Source organism: Lemur catta, chromosome 3, assembly GCF_020740605.2.
Source record: "Lemur catta isolate mLemCat1 chromosome 3, mLemCat1.pri, whole genome shotgun sequence".
NCBI classification, from domain to species: domain Eukaryota; kingdom Metazoa; phylum Chordata; class Mammalia; order Primates; family Lemuridae; genus Lemur; species Lemur catta.
In genome coordinates, this window is record NC_059130.1 from 20,516,942 (window position 1) to 20,541,010 (window position 24,069).

General features: G+C 40.6%; 1 protein-coding gene across 1 annotated transcript in view; it reads right to left on the reverse strand.

The window, feature by feature from the left end:
• The window catches only part of VTCN1 (V-set domain containing T cell activation inhibitor 1), a 53,051-nt gene that overhangs the window by 17,175 nt on the left and 11,807 nt on the right, over window positions 1-24,069 (reverse strand). Inside the window, exon 2 of the mRNA XM_045546918.1 lies at window positions 4,340-4,404. Within this exon, the coding sequence (XP_045402874.1) occupies window positions 4,340-4,404 (65 nt within the window). The remainder of the gene's footprint in view (window positions 1-4,339; window positions 4,405-24,069) is intronic.

Consider the following 24,069-nt stretch of genomic DNA (forward strand, 5'->3'; position numbering starts at 1 on the left):
AAAGGCTTTCGTTTAACCAGGGCTTGATGGGATCCCCTCAACCTCTCTTCCAAACAGTCCACCTCAGATATACTTTATGTTTTATGGGGCGCATATTTAGAATTTGTAAGGAGTAGGAGGACTATGAGAAGGCAGCATATAAAACATCATGAGAGTTACAAAGAAATAGAATTTTTTTTCTGTGTTTGGGAGTATTTTTAAGTCTTTAAAAGCTGTGGTCTCAGGAATCATGCCTGCAAGGCAAACCAGAAAACACCCCTTTCTGCCACAACTCTCTAAATATTATCATTGGTATAGGGTGGTGGGTAGGAGTGTGGATTCTGGAAGCAAATTACCAGGCTTAAAATACGGCCATGCCCACTTGCTAGCTGTGTGTGAACTTACACAAGTTTCTCATCTGAACATAGTTATACTATCTACCTCCTATTTGTTGTGAGTAGTAAATCAGGTAATATATGCAAAGTTCTTTAGTATGGTAAGGCACATGAAGAAATTATTCAAAAGATATTATCATTATCATCATCTACTTAATGCTGTTTACTTAATATCAATGTCCTGTGCATTAAACCAGCTAACATTTTATTAAATTCATTTAAAGTACAATAATATGATACTCTCTGGTAAAGGTTATGGTACTTTTAATAGAGGCAGTTGAAAAAAAATCCAACTGAATAGTCATAAACTAGCAAACTGCCTATTTTATCCAAGATAACCAGTTTTTACTGTATGAAGTAGGAAGGAGGCAAAAAGAAAATCTTTTCACAGGCAGCAGTAGGGTTTTAATATTATTGGTGGTACATTACTGGATTGAATAGACTGTAACTTTTATCCATTTATTCACTCTTCCATGCATCCGTCCAATTGTTCATTCAAAAAGCACTTTAGGTGCACCCTCTGCAAATTCAGGGAACTGAACTCAGTACTTAAAGTCCCTATGTCTATGTAGCAGGAAAAGGTGTAACTAGCAAAAGTGTTGACTGACATAGGGAAGCTGTGACAATGTGAAAATTCTTGCTAGGTAGTCAAAGGCCGCTAACAACCAAAGATAAACAACTGTCTAAGAGTTCTGATGCCAAGCCAGTTAGCCCAAGGCCCAAGAAATTTTAGTCACCGAAATTTAGAGTGAAGGACAAATACTAGGGTTTTCAAGATCAGGAATATGGTAAATTATAATTAAGAAAGAGTTAAGCTTTAATGAGGAAGGTACCAAAATGTTCCTTAGCATTAATATCTTTAAAAGTCATTCTAAAATGTTTACTTAGTCAATATTTTATTTCCTTATAAAGAATATATATGAATATACACACACAAAATGTATATACACATGTTTATAAATGTTTGTTTATGTGTAAGTCTATACTGAAGTATAACATACATATATGAAAATCCACACATTGTAATTGTACAGCTTGAAGAATTATCATAACTTTATCTCACGTAACAATCACTACACCAGGAAATAGAACTTTACTGCCTTCCCAGAAGTGCCCTCATGCCCCTCCTCATCACTACCTGCTTACTTTTCCGTAAAGGTAAGAACAACTGTTCTACCTTTATGTGTGTGTGTGTGTGTGTGTGTGTGTGTGTGTGTGTGTGTGCGTGTGTGTATGCATATAAAATATAATTTCAGAATATTACGGGGGTACAAATGTTTGGGTTACATAAATTGCTTTTGTACCATTTGAGTCAAAGTTATAAGTGTGTCCATCACCCAGATAGTGTGCATTGTAACTGTTAGGTGTGAATTTACCCATCTCCACCTCCCCCCTCCCACTTGCTGGATTAAAAAAATGGTGCACTAATACCTCTTACTCTACCTTTTAACAGCAGAGATACATTTGCCTGTTTTTGAACTTTATATACATGGAATTATGCAGAATGTACTCTTTTGTGCTCTTCTGTCACTCAACATTATGTTTTGCACATGAAAATGTACTCAGATCAAAACTACAATGAGATATCATCTCACCCCAATAAAAATGGCTTTTATCCAAAAGACAGGCAATAATGAATGCTAATAAGGATGTGGAAAAAGGTGAATCCTCATACATGTTTGCTGGGAATGTAAATTAGTACAACCACTATGGAAAACAGTATGGAGGTTCCTCAAAAAACTAAAAATAGAACTACCATATGATCCAGTAATCCTAATGCTGGGTATATATCCAAAAGAAGTATATTGAAAAGATATCTGTACTCCCGTGTTTATTAAGGCACTGGTCACCATAGCTAAGATTTGGATTCAACCTAAGTGTCCATCAACAGATGAATGGATAAAGAAAATGTGGTACATACATACCATGAAATATTAATTATTCAGCTATAAAAAAGAATGAAATCCTGTCATTCGCAACAACATGGATGGAACTGGAGAACATTGAGTGAAATAAGCCAAGCACAGAATCTCGCATGTTCTCACTCATATGTGGAGCTAAATATTAAAATAATTGATCTCATGGAGAGGAAAAACAAAAGAAAATGTATTTAGTCTCCTCAGTCACCAGGAAATAGAAATTAAACCACAAGATTCTACAATATCCAGTGTTGGTGAGGACACGGAGCACTGGATCTCATGCACTTCTGGTGAAGAGTGAATTGGTAAATCACTTTGGAAAGCTGAATGACAGTAAAAGCTATTTACTGGATTTTTGGACATATTCTTTTATGAAGTGCTTGTTTTAAGACATTAGAAAAAGAACTAAAAGATGATCAAATAATGCAGGAAGAGGAACATTAATAAAGATAAACCCAAAATTAGTGAAAGAGGAAAACAAATCAGAGGAAGTATAAATAAACCGAAAGCTGGTTCTTTCAAAACTACTGTAAAGCTAGCAATACCTGTAACCATGTAAACCTATTTTAACATATGAGATAGAGACAGAGAGAAAGAGAGAGAATGAATATGACAAAGATTAGGAATAGGAAAAGAGATAAAATAACATAAAACGAAGTGAATTATAAAAGAGTATTAGAATGAAACAGACCAGTGAATTCAGAAACAGATCTGCACACATACGGATATTTGACTTATTACAATGATGGCATGAGAGAGAGAAGTGTGGGAACGACAGTGTTTTCAATAAATGGTGCTGGGTTTACTGGATAGCCACGTGGAAAAAGGGACTTTTGACCCCTATCATGTGCCATGGATAAAATTAATTCTAGATGGCTTGCAGATATAAATGAAAGATGAAACAATAAAACTTCTACAAGATAACCTAGAAGAAAATCTTTATGACTCTAGGATAGACAGAGATTTCTTAAACAGGTTATGAAAAGCTCTAAATATAAAGGAAAAGATGGATGAATTGGACTAAATTAAAATAACTTCTGTTCATTGAAAGACATCATGAAGAGAGTTAAAAAGCAAATCATAGAGTAGAAGAGATTCAACAATACATATAACCAATTTGTATCCAGAATATATAAAGAATCGCCTAGAAATCAAAAAGAAAAAGATATTGTCTACACACAATAAAAAGTGGACAAAAGGCAAAATATATATGTGTGATGATAAAGAAAGTGGGGAAGGGTGTGAATGTCATTTCTAGGCAAACACACCTATAGCAAGTCTTCTTAGTTTAAGCTTTGTGACTCTGTTGAGTGGCAGCACACTGAATTTATGAAGTGACAGCTTTGGTCACAGACTGAGTTAAAGGTATGGGCCTGAGTCAGGTGGTTCATGGGAAATAAAGCAATTTGCCTCAGAGAAGACAGTTGCTGGCCTTAACTCACTCATTTTCATAATTAAAGTGACATCCATAACAGATGACTGAGAGAAATGGTCTACATGGAAGAGGAAAGAGAAAGATCTTCCTAAAACTGACATCAGTTAGCTGCATTTGGAAACTAACCATCCTTGCCCCAATGGCATCCGTTTCTTACACAGTACTGTAGTTATGACTAGTTTTCTCTTTATCTAAGACCCCTGTGTACAAAGACTTGATATTCTTTAACGCTTCAACTGAAGCTTCATTGCAAAGAAATCATCTCCTTAGGTCAACCATGGATAGAATGGCTCAGACACGGCACTCTACCTGTGATCCCAAAATGACACCTTCAGCACTCACTGGTAGATGGACTACTGATAAACATCTCCTTCGATTCTCTCAACTAGCTTCTGAGGTGGACATTATTTCTCCACTCTAAGAATGAGGAAACTGAGGCCCAAGGAGTTAAATGACTAATGTGAAGAGCACACAGGAAGTAGAAGAAGGATTGCTCTACTCTGAAGTTTTCTGAGTGCAAGCCCCACGCTCTTTCCATGCTACCACACCAAGTGATTAGGGCTTTAATGGTGAGGGGTGAATGGATTGTAGTAACCCAAGAAATCACATACCTGAAATACCAAAGCCAATGATGAGTACAATTGCTCCAGCCAAAATAATGATGATGCTAATAATGCTATGGAAAGAGAAAGAGAGAAACAGGAAATTACTTCTTCATTCCATTTGACCTGGGTTCACATCTGTCATGGATAAGGTGTGCTACGTAAGGCATCACAACTTTTTCTTCCATATAAGTTCCCTCCTAGAAATAGGTACCTTAGAGAGGTATCTCAGTAATTCCATCTCCATCCTACTGGGGCTCCAAGGTAGATTAAAGGAGTGGCCTTTTCATCTGCCTGTGTCCTCTTACTTTCCTATTTCCAAATCAGGGAAGACTGTTGGGACAAGACGGATGAAAGCATCTCTATGATGCCAGGTGCTACCTGAGGGTGACTGGTCCCATACTCAGCCTACCCTGAGCACTGCTGTCCACCCTTTTCTATCATTTGTCTACCTCTCTTGTCTCTTCCCACAGATTTTAAACTCCACTAAGGACAATGATCATGTCTTCTTCACTTTGTACCCACTCACACCTAGTCCACTGCACCCCATTGGTCCTCAGTGGGAGTTTTTCTCTTATGAAAAATAATACATATTTACTGCAGAAGGTTTAGAAAATCTAAAGAAGCAAAAATAGGACAATAAAATCACCTGTAATTCCATCATCCAAACACAACCACTGTTAATTATTTGATATGTGCCCTGCCAGTTTTTAATTATTAATAACAGATTAACAAATGATACTTGGGAAATAAATAAGGAAGTATTACTTATATCTACTAAGTACTAGAATTATGTGGCAGACATGTTGTTCCAAGCAGCATTTGTATTTTACTATTTATCCATTCAATAACCCTAGGAGAAGAACAAATTTATTATCTCTGTTTTATAGATAAGGAAGTGACACAGGGAGATTAAGCATCTTCCCTAAAGTCACACAGTTGGCAGGTGGCAGAGCTGAGATTAGAATCTGCCTCTTGAATCTCCACTCAACTACCTCCTATATGTTTCCCTAGGGTAGGGGCTCAAAGATGGGGCGTGTCTCTCCTCTCTGCCTAGGGCAATCCATGCTCCGTGAGGAGACAGGAACTTCAGCTGGTGAGAGTGACTCAAGCAGAGCAGAGGCACAGGTCAAAGCGGTTCTTGGGAAGCCTGCCGACTGCTGCCTGCCCTGGTGCCTACATCATCAGGCAGGCGTCCTCAGCCACCCTCTCACACTGCTGCCAGTTCACATGTTCCCCACGCCCACACTAATGTTACTCAATAGGCAGGACAAAGGAAAGACACACGGAGGCAAAGAATGATGCTATAGAGAGAAAAAGGAAGCATGAGGCATTTTACTTTCTGCTCTGAATAGGCTCATTGTACCCAGCTCCCCTTGGCGGGGTTGGGCCTGCCAGACAGAAACAGCAGACTGACAAGAAACAACTTAAGTAAACAGTTCTTCTGGAGGTCAAGCCCTCCTGAGGTGCAGCCATGGGGACAGCGAGTGAAGCTTTTATAATAACAGGGCATTTGCTAAACTGATTCCAAGAGAAGACTACATCTGACCACTTCCCCTGTCTGTGCAGCCTCAGTTCTTACTGGTCCAAGTGTGTGAGAACAGCTAGACAAACTCATAGTGAGAGACACCATCTGGCTCTCTCTGACTCCTCAGCCAGACAGCCAACTTGCATTTGTGACCCTGGGTTTTCACTTGCTTTGGGTAAATTACTTCATCTCTCTGAAACTCAGTTCCTTTATCCGTAAAACAGGAATAAGAGTAATTCCTGCTTTGCCTACTAAAAGGTATTACGGGTTGCATGTGTCCCCGCCCCAAAAGTCATATGTTGAAGTCATAACCCCTAGTACCTCAGGATGTGACTTTACCAGTAGAAATAGGGTCATTGCAGATGTAATTAGTTAAGAAGTCATGCTGGAGTAGGGCGGAGGTGGGCCCCTAATCCAATATGACTGGTGTTCTTACAAAAAGGGGAAATTTGGACACACATACACATAGACACACACACAAACACAAAACAGGGAGAACACCAAAGATTGTCAGCAAATCACCAGAAGTTAGGAGAGAGGGATGGAATAGATTCTTTTACACAACTCTCAGAAGGAACCAACCCTGCAGACATGTTGATCTTGAACTTCCAGCCTCCAGAACTGTGAGAAATAAATTTCCATTGTTTAAGCCACCCAGTTTGTGGTACTTTGTTACAATAGCTCTAGCAAACTAATACAAAAGGGTCATTTTAGGGTCAAATTAGACAGTTAATGTGGCATAATTCATAAAGGACTATTCACGTATTACTTTTTACCATAAATAAATTTTACCTGTAAGCTATTTGCCGTGAATTCATTGCTAAAAGCTATAACTTCTAAGGAGTGGGGTGTTGGACAGCAAAGACACTGAACAGATACCTGGACACTCACCAGAAGGAGGGGGACAACAGAGGTTGTGTGTTTCAGTCAAAGCAGCTGAGCCCTTCTGCACCCCCAGGCCCACATGTTGTCCTTACTGCGAAAGCAGAACCTGCCATCTGTCACCAAGTTCCCTATCCAAGCAGCAATCACCTTGAGGTTTGTTCTGAACTAGTATTCCCCTGGGAAACAGCTCAACCTCTAGAGCCTTGGAAAGAGAAGCAGGAACTATAAGAGCAGCCAAATTAAATAATTCCTGTCTGTTGCTTACTAATTTTTTAAAAAGATGAATAAAATATTTCACATAAGGTGTTCTTCTTATGTGGCTCTCTGGTCTTTATTCCCAGAGTGATTTCCAATGACTATGCTACAGGAAATTTTTAATGCAAAACTACGTCCTCTAACCACTGCATTGAAATCATGGTGCACGTTTGTTACAGACTCCTTACAAAAGGGCCCAAACAAAAATCAATGTTTTTGGAAGACTTGTTCATTTAGTAAACATTTATTAAGTACTTAACTATGTGAAAGGCATGGCGCTAGGCAATATGAAGGAAATATAAAGATGAAGAAAACAAAGTCTCTGCCCTTAAGGAGCTTACAGTTAAATTAAGATAAACACACACACACACACACACACACACACACTGCCCTATTGTATGTAACAATACAATGCACAGTGTGATCAGGGCTTCAATAAAGAGAGGAACAAATTCTCACAGGAATTCTAGGGAGGTAGGAAGTATTCAAACCTGGGGAAACAGGGAAAATCCAAGTGCATTTCCATGAAAAAATTTCAAAGAAAGTGAAGAGAAAGACTTTATTCAGAAGTATATTGAGCTAATCTATGCTGCTACACACTCTGTCCAAGGCAGGAACACAAGGAAGAGTTGTTATTTCTGCTGCACTGGGGGAGGGCTGTGCGAGGTCAGGGTCACACTTTAGCACTCTGGGCTGGGAAGAGCTTTCAGAGGCTGCAGAACTCACAGCTTCCCGGGTGAGGGACCAGCTTTGCAGCCTGGAATTCTCCCAAACACATCCACCCTACCTGAGGATGGCCATGTTCAGTTCCTTCACATGTCTTTGCTGCTGCCTCCATCTTAGGCAGCACTTGAAAGAGATTAGGCATTTGTTATGTGTTCCTGAAAAACCTCACATTCTGCAAAATCACACAGTAAAGGTAACAGGGCTTGTAGGGAAAACATAGGGTTAAAGGCAGACCACTCAATACCTATGCGACTTTATAATTGGTCTACTAACAGAAACAATAATTGGTGCCTGGGGAGATAACTTGGATAGCTAAGGCAGGCAGCTGAGTAGGACCAGAAGCTGCTTCTGGGAATATTAAAAGTGCACAAATATAATAAAATAAACATGCTGGTTTGCAGGTGTTATGAGCCAGTGGGGTTGCTGTGAAGGTGGGTATAGGGGAAGTGCAACCTAGGACATGAAAGGCCAGGATGTGCTTCTATGGAGAGGAAGCCCTAAGTATAGGTGTTCATTCATTCAAAAATTTTTAAAAAATGAAGTAAAAATAGAGCTGAAAGCCACACTGAGCCTTTCCCACTGAAGTTGTCATTCTATGCTAGTTCAGCTCTACTTGCCTTGAAAAAAATGCATACATGTGAACCAACACAACTTCCATGTTGTACTGTCATCATTTCTGTAGTTTCTAACCACACATGAGCTAATTGGTGCTACACATTGCAGCAGATAGACTGCATCACTGTAGTACACGTCAAGAAATAAACTAGGATAGAAACACCTGTCTCTTAAGGACAAACTTTGATTGTGTCAGAGGTCCATGAGGTGGTGGTAAAACAATAGCTAATGCTCATCAGGCATGTTCTGTGTGCCAATGCTCTACATACAGCATCTCGTTCAATCCTTACAACAACCCTATGAGGTAAGTACCATTATCATTGCCTTTTTACGTGTGGGGAAACTGAGGCTTAGGTTAAGTAACAGATGGAACTCTCACAGCTAGGAAGTGGGAAGGTCAGGTTTTAAACCCAGGGAGTATGACTTATGAACTTGAGTTCTTAGCTACAAGCCATACTTCTAGAAAAAGTCCCATATGGCAGGAGGCCACAAGTTTAGAAGGCTCCTCTCACCTCCACCCCTGCATATTTCCTCTAGCTCCTTTTCTGAAAACAAGGGCTCTCTGGATCCTCTATAGGGTGTATAGAGCCCTATGTTTTCAGTCTGGAAAACATAAAATGCTCTTTGTTTTATTCAAACATGAATGGTTTCTATGTTCTCAAGTTTCTGCCTCCTTCTCAAACACTGACAGAACTGAGAGATACCACATTCCTTATAGATTATTAGTTTAGCTCCACTTGTGTAATTAACAAATGTTTAAAATTCTGAAAACTAGATTAAGTTAGTGAATGTGTGATTAAGCTGAATATACCAAGTAGAATATTTGAGTAAATCAAGTTGCAATAAACATATTACTTTGTTTATATACTAACAAAGTGACTAGGTTTATAAAGAATGCTGAAATTGAAGACATTTATTTCAGCATATACAAAAATGCTCTCTTTTCCCCCTCCATAAAAGGGGAAAAGGAATTATTTTAAAACATTGTGTGGAACAAAGCACTGGGCTTCAAGGTAAAATTATCTATTTCCTAGATATTGATTAGTATGGGTTTCAGGTTTCTGAGACACTTAGGTTATTGTCTACTCAAGTTTTTTGGTTTCTTTTTTCCTGAAGAATCCAGGATGTAGAGTATGTTTTTGAGTCTCTAGCCCTCTCCCCTTCACTTCTTTAAGCTAGTACAGTTAAGGCCAGCTTTGTTCCAGGGAACCGAGAGCAGGAACATCAAGAGTGGTGAGCGGAGGCTCAAGAAGAATTTGGCAAAGGGGAGGAGTCATTAGCTGAGGTTGAGGGATGTGTGTGAAGAGAGAGGGCATCCTTTCTGGGCAGCTCTGCTCTGTCCACATGGCTTTAATGGCAATGATGTCCAGGCTTTGTGTTCGGGAATAGTATTATGGATTCCTCCAAAGCACAGGCCCTAGGATTACATCATGACCTGGGTCCCAGAACCACAAAACCAGGGAAATATGGCCAGCAAATAGATTTCTTCTTGTATGCCAACAATCGTTCAAATGATTAGTAGTGGTGGCCTAGAATATTGTGTTGGAAAGGATGGCAAGGTTGCCTCTGGGCTCACAGGGAAGAGTGCCACCACTGATTAGTGTTTTCCAAGTGAGCATACATGGCCCACGCATGCCATCCCTGGGTTAGTAGCAACACACAAAAGGGGGCTTTAACCAACTACTAACTACAGAACTACCGGTATCTTAGGCTAATTTAATAGAAATGTAATGACATTACAGTGGTGGTGTTAGCTGACACTCTCCTATATACATTTTTGGCCCATACTTTAAGAAGAACACTGATTAAGATGTATATTTAGGACAAGGGTTCTCAACCTCAGCACTATGAGCTACTTGGGATGGATAATTCTTTGTTGTTGGGGGCTGTCCTGTGCATTGGAGGATATTTAGCAGCATCACTGGCCTCTAACTTGCAGGTGTCAGCATCACTCCTACTGCTATTGCAACAACCAAAAATGTTTCCAGACATGCCGCCCCGGTTGAGAACCACTGATCTGGGAGAAGTGAGACCAGGGTGGTGATGTGATTAGGAAACATGTCTTTTGAAAAATAGTTGAAGGAACTGAGGTGGTTTAATTTAAAGAAGAATAAATGTAATGATGTCATTTCAGTGCTTGTCAGGTGCTGTATGGGCCTGTTTTCCATCACTCTGGAAGAAGAAACAAAGCTACTGAGTGAAAGTTCTAGGAGATTAGATTCAATGTATGGAGCAACTTTCCAACAAAGCTCTCTGGTACTGGCCTGATATTGCAGAATTCCCTGTCACTGGATGTACATGTTCAGGCAAGGGCTGGATAAACACTTAGGGAGAGCAATGGGTAGGGAAGAGTTTCTAGCATCAGATAAAGATTTAAACAATTTTGAAAGTCTCTTTCAATTAGTTATACGATTCTGTGATTGGATAATCCCTGGGATTTGCTCCGGTCTTGCCTTCACCACAGTTGTGTATTCTGTGTATGTCTCCTAAAAGCTTTGCTAATAATATAACAATAATAGCTAATATTTATTTGAGTACATTGCCTCATTTATCTCATTCAATCTCCACAACAGCTCTGTGAGATAGATACTATTATCTTTGTTTTGCAGATGAGGAAGTTGAGGCCTAATGTTAAGTAGCTCCCCTGAGGACTCACCCCTGGGAAATTAGAGCAGGATTAGACTCAGGTCCAAGATGCCATCATCATTGATGTTATTCATTATCCTGTATTTTATCATATATAAATCCAAAGTTTTATAAATCTCGGGGTTCAAATCAGTTGCCAGGCTTGTGTTTTGTGCAATTGTAACCTATGGAAGGACAGCATGCATAGTTTTACATAGATGGAAAAAATTCATCGCCCCCTGGAGGCATCTTTTGTCTGAGGCTCTGGAAAGAAAACTGGAAGGGGAATATCAGCTGGAAAATTCCAGAATGTTGATAAATAAATACCTTTCCTTAAACAATATCTGAGTCTGCAGCAAAGCCATTCTATCTTTCTTAAGCCTGCTCTATTTATAACTGTCCCCCTGATTGCCGTGAAGCCCACATTAGCATTTCATCATCCTTGCACATACTGTTTCCCACCGGCACAAGCAGAGTGAGACAAAAGTCAATACAAGGTGATTACTAGTCGTTTTCCTGATCATACCTGTATTTCCCGTTCCTAATTACTCTCACTGTGGAGAAAAAAAGTTTCCAGAAGATTCCTGCAGCAATATAACTGATCCCATTGTGTTTAATAACAAACACATTCCAAACCTTTTATGGCCCCTCCCACAAAGTGCCTGTGCTGTTAGAGAAGCCGGGTATCCCCTAAGCAGTCTGTGTGGTCTGAACTGAAACAGCCTGATTGCATGTCTTCCAAACTGGGGGTTAGGAGAGATTTCCAGGGGTGCTCACGGCACGGGCACCAGGGTGAGGTCTGGCTGCTAATGAACATTTCCTTTCATGACCGGCTGGCCGGTGTGGTCCTGGCTGCTCTTCCATTCGCCTGACTCCTCTCCACCGTGTCCTGGCTCCTGGCTCTGCCCTCTTCCCCCACCCCTGTGCACCCCTCCTCCTCCAGCCCACGGATAAGGGCAGGAGCACTGCTCGGAGACAGCCTGATCATCTGTGGAATGGATGAAACAGAGAGAAGGCGCAGCTACCTCCCTCCCATCAGCTCCACAGAGAACGCAGCAGCGCTGTGCTCATCCCACACCTGCCTCCAGACCCAACACCACTTTTCCACAGGGCTGTTGTGAGGCTCCAAAGAAACAAACTACACTTTATAACATGTAAATATTAGCTATTATTTTTAAACCGTAAATGTTAATTTTTATTTTCACCCTTCCTCGCTATCCCCAAATTTAAATAACTTCAAATTCCCTATAAAGTTCAAACTGAGCCTGGAATTTCAGACCGTCCTAAAATGCTCCAAGCTATTTTTCTAACCCTTCTCCCTTTCTGAAGCCCTGTGTTCTCCTCTGTTCATTGTCCCTGTGGCCCTCTGCCTAGAATGTCCTTCCACCTCCTCTTGGGCTATCCAAGCCCAGCTCAGCTCTGTCACTGTCCCTGAAGGGTCCAGCCCAGAGTATGCTCTCCTTTCCTTTCCTTAAAGGATTTAAGGGAGTGGGGCAGGAAGGTGAGCCTCTGAAGGCTGGACCTGCGAGAGAGGTGGAGGGAGGGCAAGGCCCGCACTGGGGTTTAGGGCAGGAGCTAGGTCAGGGGGAACCAGGCCCCAGTAGGTCTGAGGGAAGGACAGGGTAGGCTCCCTCTGGGGAGAGTGCATGTCCATTTTGCTCGTCCTCCCATCAGTCACCGTGGTGATAAGTCACCGTGATCTGGGCCTCAGGCAGATGGATGGCCTGACAGAGCCAGTGATCTATAATCTAGATTACCTTTGCAACACCCTAAAGCCAAGGTGACTGTTCTGACTTTTCATTCCTTTTCTTGCCTTCAGGAAATCCATGCCCGTCACTGAAGAGATTCAGAGAAGTGCCTGGGCTGGGATTAGTTTGTTGTTCATTCATTAATAAAGCTGAAAACAAGTACATCTATTACCCTCAGAGCTTTTCTCTACCAAAGAACATGCACCTGTCTTAGGCAGTCTGATTTCTTATGTTCTGAAACACGGCACAGTGTCATATTTGTAGACCCCAAGGCTTTTGTCACCCACTCTTTTCTTTTTTTTTTTTTTTTCCCAGTAATGCCAGCCAGTCTTCCCAGTGAAAAGCAGACAGCTGGATCCTAGAAATCATTATTGTTCAGTCTTCCCAAACTCCTACCAGGAGTTCCACTACAAATTCTTCCCTGCTAAGACCAAATTCTCATATTTTAGACCTGGGCACAGTTCTGCAGGTGTGACTGTGTAAGGCTTGTGAGAACAGGGGTATGAAAATCAGGCTGCCAGACCCATCCCGTAGGGCCTGGCTTGCACAGCTGGAGACCCTGGGCTGCTCTGGACCATGACCACCCTTGCCTGCCTGAAATAAGGACGGTTCCTCCCCAAGGCAGGAGAGACACTCCCTGTCCTAGGATGGACAGCCATCCTTGAGTTGAACCCTTCTGTGGGCCTGTCCGTCTGTAACAGACACAAAGGAAAGCTCCAGGCCGTCTAGCCTGAAATCTGTAGTCTTCCTATCCCCGGGAGCTGGGCTTCAACCCTGGACCTTGGGATTTCAGATTCTGCTACTTGGTCTTTTCTTTCAGGTCTAGCCTGATTTCCAGGGCACTGACCTTATTTTTCTCACATAGATTTTGGCATTCCCCCTGGTAGGGACTCCCAGCTTGATGCCATATGCAAGAAGGGCTTGCTGTGTCCTCCTGTACCTACACCTACCTCTGGTCCCCAACCCTCATGGGTCACCCTGACCTACTGCAGCTCAGGGCCTGGCACTGATCAGGGATGCATGACAGGGTGCTTACGAATCACAAGACTTCTGTTTTATTTTCTAAGACTTCTACACATTCGGATACCTTTTTTTCAAAAAAAGGAAAAGATTCTAAAGTGTTGATTTAACCATAGGAAGTGAAGAATGCATACTAATCCTAAAAGTTGAAAAAGTTTGAACACAAATATAAGCTCAAGAAGAGTTTACATAAATTTGTGAATTCTTTATCCTATTTCTTTTCCCATTTCTAGCTCCCCACATTCATTATAAACTACTCTGGGTCTCTAAATATGCCAAGCTGTTTCTTGCCTCTATGCCTTTGTTCATGCTGTTTTTCAAGTTCTTGGAACATGGTGGGAACTCACGAAATGCTTGCTGAATAAATGCTCCACCTTACAGACTGCTCCTCTCAGAGTGTCTAGCACATAGTCTTTAAAATAGGTTGCATTAATGAATAAATAAATATCCATACTGTGCTACCAAGGGAAACTAACACATTCTTAACTTCTGAGAAGCCGCTTATGGGAGAAATTATTGTTTATCTTCCTCTCTAAAGAAAAACAGTCTTTTAAAAAACTGTGGCCTGTGAAATCTTGCTGCTACTTTGAGTTATAACAAAATGCCTTGGAGGGTCAGACGTATAAAACCTGGCTGGCTGTAGTCAAGAAGGGAACCTGGAGAAGGAATTAATTAATAATAGCCATGCTTGATTACTTGTTAAACTTGAGTCCTCTTGTTCATTTCTCTCCACAAATAAGGTACAAAATAGAAGTATCCCTCTAAAAGAAAAAGAACTTTGGAGAGAGAATGAAGAGTTAAATTTCCAGCAATAATGCATACTAAATATCCATTTAAAAAGAACAACCTTACTAAAAAACACTAAAAATACTGAATTAAAAAAAAAACAGGACACATACATTTTTGAATATTTGGATTTGCTGACAAGAAAAATAAGGGAAACTTTCAGAGGCTAAAAATGCCAAAACATGAATCCAGACTGGTAAGAGAGTACCGAACACACTGTGTGTTCCAGTGACCAAAGGCTTTTGTCTTAAGTGCCATGCAGAATGTCAGAGGCAAAGCTAGGGGCCATACAAGCTGGGGACTCACAAGCTAGGCCCCCCCACCTCCTCATCACCAAAAGGCGATGACCTTGCTTGGTCTTGGCTCTGGGTGAAGAAAAAGAAATCCTCAGAATTGTGTAGGTTTGAGGCCTGAATTCACAACACTTCCAGTCCCAAAGAACCTTAAACCAAGAATTAACTTGAAAGGGCTCCTAGTTGGTAGAGTCCTGATGCTTAATAGAAACAAAAGTATTCTCTGAAGAAATGCATCCTTGACCCAGGCCTCAAAGAATTTCAACAGATAAAATCCCCCCCAATATGAGCTCATAATAAAAAATCACAAAGTACACAAGGAAAAAGCTACCATGAGCAGGAGCTGATAGAAATGAGGGGCAGATTTGGAAATGAAAAGACTTCAGATGTTGAAACCATTAGACACAGAATACAAAATGGGCCTTTTCAATATGTTAGAATAAATGAATGAGGGAATGGAAAGCCTCAAAAAAAGAACAAGAGACTAAAAATACTGACCAGATGGATTTGAAGAAGAACCAATCAGAACATCTAGAAATGAAAAATAAATATAATTGAAATTAAAACCTCACTGGAAAGGTTAAGTAGTCAATTGGATACAACTAGAGGGAGAATTAGTTGAGCAGAGGTAAGAGCTGAAGAAACCACACATGAGGCAGTATAGAGAAACGGAGCTTGGAAATGGGGGAGAGGGTAAGGCACATGAACACCAAAAAGGAGAAAATTTAATTTCCATCTACTCAGAGGTCAAGAAAGAAAGGATAAAAAATGAAAGAGAAGCAATTTTCAAAGAGAAACAGACTGAGTATATCCCAGTATTTATGAAAGATCACACATTTCAGATTCAGGAAGCTCAATGACTCTGAAGTAGGATAAATAAAAAGAAAACTGTAATAAGACACTTCATAGTGAAGTTGAAGAAGAACAAAGACCAAAAAGATATTAAAAGCAGTAAGAGAATAGACAGATTACCTAAAAAGAAATGACAATTAGACTAATAGCTTACTTTCCAAAGTAATGAGAGAAGCCAGAAAAATGATGGAATTATACCTTCAAAATGCTGAGAGAAAAGGAAATGGGAGATGTGAAGTGTATCTATAATATCTCACAGGTATTACAGACCCTAATAGGACATGTGAAGAATATGTGCTGGCCATTAATTAAGGCTTTATGTCCATTACAGAGTCTACTAGATGCCACCATAAAGCAAGATTTATACCTTCACCAAAGGATAGAATCAGCCTTGATGGCCATCCAAAGAGTCAGTGTTGGGCGCATTGAATTAGTTGGAGAAACAAGTCACAGACAAAGCTTTTCTGTCTAGGGGTCCAGGCTGTCAAGAACTTCAAGAGATGGACCAACGCAAGCATCTATTGGGCCAGCCTAGAGTCCCCTGAAGCCCTGGCAGCACTGGGCTGGGCACACTAAGCTTGTCTTTCCAGCGCTACCCAAGCAGGGGTGGTAACCTGTCCCTCTCACCAACGCCAACACACTCACAAAAGGGGGATAGGGATAAACTTACCTAGAAATTTATAAGCAGTAAACTAGAAGGAAGTGGGTTTTTTTTATTTATGGTAGCTTGTATGTACATTATTTGTTTTACAGTTCAATATTCTTTATACTGTGAGTTACATGCTGGTTGGTGGGGGCATTGATGGACATTCCTACCATCGTTTTAGTACTTAGGGCGTATTTCTGAGCTTGAGGGGAAAGTATTTAAGGTCCAGGGAGGGAACTACCTTTGTCACTTGGAGCCTTTCTTCACGATGTATATCACATAGCATCTATAGGATAGTGCCTGGCAGGTAGCAGATGCACTAGAAATGTCGATTCCCTTTCCTGCTACCGAGGGGCCAAGGCCCACAGCAAGAACCCTGGTGACTGTAGATACAAAGTGTATTGTATTTCAAGGCAAAGGGGTGGAAGGTGGAGTTTAGGGAGGAATGTCTCATCCAGAGACACTTGGAGGCAGATTCTGTTAGGAACCGAGACGCCTGCTAGGCCTGGAAGCAATGCCAAACCCGTTTTCCTTTGGTCTAGAAACTGACGAGCTCTGCCTCTCACTAACCCAGAGATGAGAAAAGAAACCAATGCTGGTTCTTTTAATGCTGTCACAGCTAAGTCAAATCTTGACCAAAATTTAAGAAGTTGGGATAAGAAACTAGCTCTGTTAGTTGTATATTTAAGAATATTTCTTAGTTTCTTCTCCCTTTTAGGCATATCGTACTCAAACCAAAGACAGAATCAATTTTCATATTTTAGTCAAATACAACAGTTCTGGTGGCACTGGAGCTGAGAACTCCAGGAAGGACCAGCAAGGTTGTGGCAGCATAGACTGGGGCCCTGGAAGGAAACAGCAAGGACTAACCGGAATGTTAGTCCTTTTCCATCCCAGCAATTTTCCTCCTACCTCGTGGAAACCAACCACATTCTACCAGAGGAAGTTTCCACAGGCTGCCAGCAGAATCAGAATCTAGCTAGGTTGGGGATGTCCTGGTCCTTGCCAAGGGAGCATTTCTTGCAGAAAATTCTGCTTTGTTGCTGTGAAATGTGGTCCCCAGTTATGGGAGCTATCTTTTTCAAAAACTGGAAATGTGGTTCAACAGCAGTCATGAGTGCTACTTCCTGATGCGAGAGGTCTGAAAGGCATAGTTTGGATTCACAACTATTTGAATTTTTGGAGTGTTTCAATGGCTTGGAGAGACAGTAGGTAAAATAACTAAAATTAGAACAATCCTATTAAATCTGAGGCACATAGCTATGGTATGGATGGACCCTCCAGGAGGCATCATTTTCGTAGTGTGTAAAGTGGATGGTACCTTCTTAGAAAGCCAAATGAAACGTCCCCAGGATTTGGGGGCTCAGCAGCGTGGACTCAGTCAAGGCCCTAACTGGTCACAGCTTCCTCCTCCCCTGCCTCAGTAGTATGAGGGGCATCAGCTCATTCTTAGGCTTTTTCAGTATTTTCTTTGCAATTTTATGATGCCATGTTTTATGTTAGGATTGGAGGCTGGGAAAGTGAAATGAACTATTTATTGCAAAGGAAAATAAAGAATTGGATGGGAGCCAGAATGCAGGGAATGAGAAGGTAGGTGTAGTGGATGGGCCCCTTATTCTCCTGCCCCACTTCAAGTCCAGACGTCCTCTGTACAGTCACACATGCTGTGAAGCCGTGGGCACCGCAGGGAGACATTACCCAGGCCCCTGAACTGGGCCTGTTCTAGAATTCCTGAGGGCAGATTCAGAGAGGATTACTATTTTTACATTTGGCTGCTAAGATTTCTGGGCCTCTTTTCAAACCCTTAAAAAAGAATATTTTTCCTATTCTCTTTAACCAATTAAACAATATTGCCAAGAACCTATCATTTAATTGTTCCTTCAGGCACTTAAGTAACTGGGTGACAAATCAGTAGCACTTGTTCTGAAGCATGAGGTTTCCAATGACATACACATCCTTTCAGCTCAGTTGTAAGCCACGCAGACTCCTCATTCTTTAGTGTATGGCCTTCCCTCTAGATAATTTTTGATGGAAACTTCTGGCAATGTGTGTCAGAAACTGTCTCTGTGTCCTCATTGTACCTGGTATATTTTTCCATCATGAACTTTTACATTGTATTGAAATTATCTGGTTACACATTTGTGTCTTCTTTAGTCTCCTCTAAATTTCTCAAGAACAGAGATTATATCTTTGCATTTTTGTGTAACAGGATGTTAAATTTAAAGTTTGAACTGAGGTTCCAAGGTACAGTAGAGGCTGCATACCAAAGTGAGGTACCACATCACTATGCAGAGTTCAAAAAGGGAATCTTTGACAATCATTTCTGTAATTCTTACCCACCTCACTCACTTTGACAATCATTTCCATAATTCTTAGCCGCCTCACTCAGACAAACGATATAAAAAGGGCCCAGAGTAGGAGGAGAAAATTTTTGAAGATATTTCCTTGAAGCAAAAATTTTTTCTGTGCTATGAGAACATATTCCTCCCCCTCCCCAAAACACAAGTGCAAAGCTTAACTTGAAGAGCTTGTTATATGCTCCTGCTGGGGGAAGGTGGGGGACACCATGAATCAGAATCTGTATCATACTTGGGAAATTCAGTGTGGTCTAGAACAGATCAGAGACAGAGACAGAGACAGAGAGCGAGAGAGAGACAGAGAGAGAGAAATGGAGAAAGCTGCATTTGGGAAGTCACTACTTTTTTATAAGGCAAGGGATGTGTGTTTTTCCAGCATGGCAGATATCCTGGAGCCATGCTGAGTCCTCACCAATAGGAATACGTGGGTGAAAACCAGGGGCTGAAGCCATAGCAGGCAGTTGAAGGAGAAGCCAAGTTTTCATTAGTGGCTTCAGAAATTTCATCCTGTATTTCCCTACTGAATGCACTTTAAAAGATCAGAGGGAGATAAAAATAAATTTTTGTTTTGATTATAACTACTGGTCATGCTGAATCAATTTATTAGTCACATTTATTTCACTAAGTGTCAGACATTGTGCCTGACTCATCCTAGGCATTGATAAATGCTAAACTGAGCTGACCTGATTTTGGAGCACATTCTTCTTCTACTGTATCAAAATATGTCCGTGAGGCAGCCCAACTGAATGGCAATCCATATTTTTATCTCCAGGTTATGGTTCCTTAAATTAAAGTTTAGGGCAGGTTTTATGTGAATTAAAATTGACAACTAAATATAAGTACACATTTAGAAATCAGCTCTTAATGATCATACATATGTAGAAATTAGTTTTCTACCTCATGAGACGTGATCGTATATCATAACCCATATAAGATCCAGATGTCTTGTGGTCCAGTTTTTGGTAACGTCATAGTAAAAGAAATATCAGTCCAGCAGAAAAGTTTAAGTGAAACCAATAAATATCTAGAAAAATATCAAAGGCAGTACATGGATAATGCACAGCAAAACTTTAAAAAGAAAATCCTTTTCCCCAACTTCTACCCTTCTTACTAACTCTCCAAACTTTTCCTTTCCTGGAATTTCCCCAAAACTCTCTCTGTAATCCACTCCTTAGTCCTTTCTCCCTCTTCGTCTCTCCTGGTGCCTATTTTCTTCTCTCTCACGAGCAGATCCACCATCCTCGGTCCTTTCTTTCCTACCTTTTACAGTCTTCTTTGCATGGTTCAATACAATGAACTCATAATTATGAGAGGGAAAATGGGGAGACTTAGCAGAAAATTCCAAGATTTTCATGAGATGTTGGGTAGAAAAGAAGAGGCTGTGAATATTTAATTGTTTTTCCCTGTCATGCCATAAAAGGGAGACTCAGCAAAGGGAAGTTTCAGGAGTGAGACAAACAGATGACCTCTGTTTTATCAGCTCTGAGACTCTACAGAGGTGACCCTTCTCTACCCTGAAATATCTCTCATCTTTAGCTTGATAATAAATTTCTAAAATAATAAATTTATTCCTTTGGTCTTGTTCCCAGTTAAAGTATTTAGTATAATTTTTTTTTTATCTCATTAGTCATTGATCCCTGGGGAAATGAGTATATTAGTTACCTTACTGAGACAACCCAAGTGCCCATCAATACATGAGTGGATTAATAAAATGTGGTATATGTATACCATGGAATACTACTAACTACAAAAAACAATGGTGAACTAGCACCTCTTATATTATCCTAGATAGAGTTTGAGCCCATCGTTCGAAATAAGATATCACAAGAATGGAAAAACGAGCACCACATGTACTTGCCATCAAATTGGAACTAACTGATCAGCACTAAGGTGTCCACATGGAAGTAATATTCATTGGGTGCCGGTCAGGTGGGAATGGGTTGGTGGGGGTGGGTAAACTCACAAGTAATGGGTGCAGTGGGCACTGTATGAGGGAAGGGCAAGCTTGTAGCCCTGGCTTGGGTGAGGCAAAGGCAATATATTGTAACCAAAATGTTTGTATCCCCATAATATTCTGAAATTAAAAAAAATCAGTAAGTGGAAAGTAATTTCTAAAACAATATATACAGTATTATACTATTTATTAACTAAATTTATACACATAAAAACACTAGGACATATTAATTATCTTTTTTTAGTTGTAGTTGTATTCAAAAGCTTTCAAAGTTTTAGTCTTATCCTACAGCTTTGGGGGAACTCTTTAAGGAAAAAAAAGCCCTTCTGGTTCCTCAAAAGAGCCAGGATCTTGACTACTTTTTAATATTAGTGGTCATTATCTCTGGGTTAGGAATGATATAGATTTTTTTCTTTATGCTTCTCTGTATTTTCCAAATTTTCCATACTAATCCAATATTACTCTTGTTAAACAAACAAGGGAAAACACATTTTAAAAAACCCAAAAGCACTGCTTTCTTTTTCTTCAGAGTCTGACCTAACTCTCTTTTAGACAATGGGCAAACAAGCATCTCTCACTTTGAGGCTCCCACCAAGCTGTTAACTTAGAATAGTTTCCTGGGTCAATGGTTTGCATTTCCAGTAGAGATCTCATAGAAAGAGCCAGTACCCAAGTGAATATGTGCCAGAAATTATAGGTAACTTGATTTTCTTCATTTAAGTGAGCAAACATGCTCTTCATAACTCAATACACTGCTCACAAGCTGCCCCAGGCAATGATTAGAGAGAGCCTAAGTTCCGGAGAGCCCAGATGAGCAGCACCTGGAGCCCCTAGACTTTTCAGACATACTGAACACTTTCTTCACAGTTTGATACCTTTGAGGAATGCTGATGAAAGCCACCATCTTGCAACTCTCTTCTTTACAACTGTATTTGCCTTAGGGGTAAACTATGAAACTGGCAGGATCCTCTACACAAATTAAATAGATTCTCTTGTAGGTCCCATACTTACTGCCTCAGAAAATCAGCATTTGCATTCAGACAACATGTTTATTAAGTAGACTATGTTGGGGTATTAGTGAAACTGTAAGTGCTTATTTGCTAAGTCTATAAAAGTCAAGCATTTCATTGATCTATTAATTTGTCTATTAGAAAACATCAACCTTGAAATATGAGAAAATATAGCCAGACTTTTCTTTTTTTCAGTTTTAGTTGTATTCAAAAGCTTTCAAAGTTTTAGTCTTATTCTACAGTTTAAGCATAGAAGTTTTGGGGGAACTCTTTAAGGAAAAAAATCCTCTGGCTCCTCACAGCTTTGTAATATCAAAACGCCCTCTTTCTCATACTGATATTCCTCTCCACTAACACTTTAGAGTTTTACTTCTAAAGGCTTTTAAAGAAAGGCAGTGGAACATGGCATTTTGGGTTTCGGCATTGAGATTCCTGGGAAGCCAGTTTCCTGAGCTCTTGACAAAGCGTAGCTACCAAGCCCTTGGACCTAAGGTAATTTGCCTCATAAGAGCCACCTTGGCACCAGCCCAGGCAACCTTCTTCCCCGGCTACTCCAAACAATCTTTACATTGAAGATAAAGCAACTTTTTTTCTAAACTAGAAAAGGATATAGATTTTGGAGGCAGATGGACTTGGATTTCATTTTCAGTTCCTTTTGCATATGTGATATTAAACTGCTGTGATGACGGATAGCAGTGAAATTGATGATTCCTGGGAGAAAATGGTCAGTAAGGGGCCCGGTGGGCTTAGCAGAGTCCTGCCATGAGCTAGTGGCCTCCTGACCTCATCTCCCTTTGCTCATTTGATGTTGTTCTCAAAAGTGATTTGATTTCACCTGCTGGTGTCACATACCTCCTGATCACCCCCCTAAACATCCCCCTTCACTTTCTCACACAGTCCTAAATCTCAATTTACTCAACTGCAAAATCAGGAGGATGAAACCCACCTTACTCTGCTGTTGATAAGATCAAATCTGGTTCATGCTGATCTCTCCAGCTACCACTTCTGGTCCCTGCCCTGCCTTCCTCTTTCTCCTCCCACTCCTGCCCCACCTCACAGGCCTTTCCCTCTGCCTGGATGTTCTTCCCGCTTCTCCTTGCTTGGCTAATTCCTACTCAGATTAGAAGCCACCTGCCCCAGAAAGTCTCTCTAACCATACCCTGCCACCATCACCACCACCAAGACTGGATTAGAAGTGATTCCAAAGCATTCTGAACCTGGCCTGTGGTGGCACTTAGTATACTGTGTTGTGACTGTTTGTTTATCTGTCTCCCCTTCTAGTCTGTCCTGTAAATGATGGCAGGCCCTATGCCTCGTCCATGATTGTCACCCTAGGATCTATGGTGCCAGGTACATGGTACATGTTCAATCAATATTTAGCAAATAAACAAGTAAATAATATATGCAACATTCCTAGAAGGTGCTCAATAAAGATTTGTTAAATAAATCCATAACGTATGCATAACTCCTAGAAGAGTGCCGGCACACCAGACGAGCTCAACATCGGAGGGTGTGATCATGAGGTTATGAGACTGTGAGGCAACCCCGTAAGAAGGCTCCAGAAGTGACATAAATTCTTGGCCAGAAGGTCCAAAACATGCAGCTACATCCTGATATACACAAACTCTCTGGAAGCGGAACTCAGAGAAATGAGCAGTGGGGAATGTTTGATTATTGCTTTTAAGACTTCTGCCTATTTTAAAGCCCAAAGCATATGGGTTTTGGATTTTATTTTTTATTTATTTTTATTTTTTTGTTATCTTATTCCAGTGGGTAAGGCAGTTGCCAATTAAAGATGTATATGTGCCTCTTAATGTAAGAGAACTCTGTGTTCCACCAATGTCATTGCCATGATCATCTTTGGCACTTTATCACCTTTGATCTTCTGGACAGTTCTAGAGTTTCATTTATTATCCTTACTTGACAAATGGAAAAACAGAGGCTCAGAGAAATTTACTCACATAGGAACACACACAATAAATTTGGAAAGGGATGTCAAATCAGGCCCCACTGATTACAAATCTCATCCTCTTCCCATCCTCATCCCACCTGAAAAGAAGGAAAAATGTCCATGCCCCTCCCCTTTTTCATTGCTCTCAGAGCACTCAGGGTATTTTATGAAGATTGTTTGACTTTTACAGACAGAGGACAAATGAGATGTGAGGATCTGAAAAATGACATGGCCTGTTCAAGGTTTACCAGTATTTGTTCTTTCAGTGAGCCTAAGTCAGGGCTTTATTTCCATTTACATCAGGAGAAATCACAAGGCTTGTTCTCACCCTTCCTGGTAGCACATGTTTGTACAATGCCTCTGAGAATCCAAGAATTTCTTCCTTTTTTTTTTTTTTGGAGACAGAGTCTCACTTTGTTGCCCAGGCTAGAGTGCCGTGGCGTCAGCCTAGCTCACAGCAACCTCAAACTCCTAGGTTTAAGCAATCC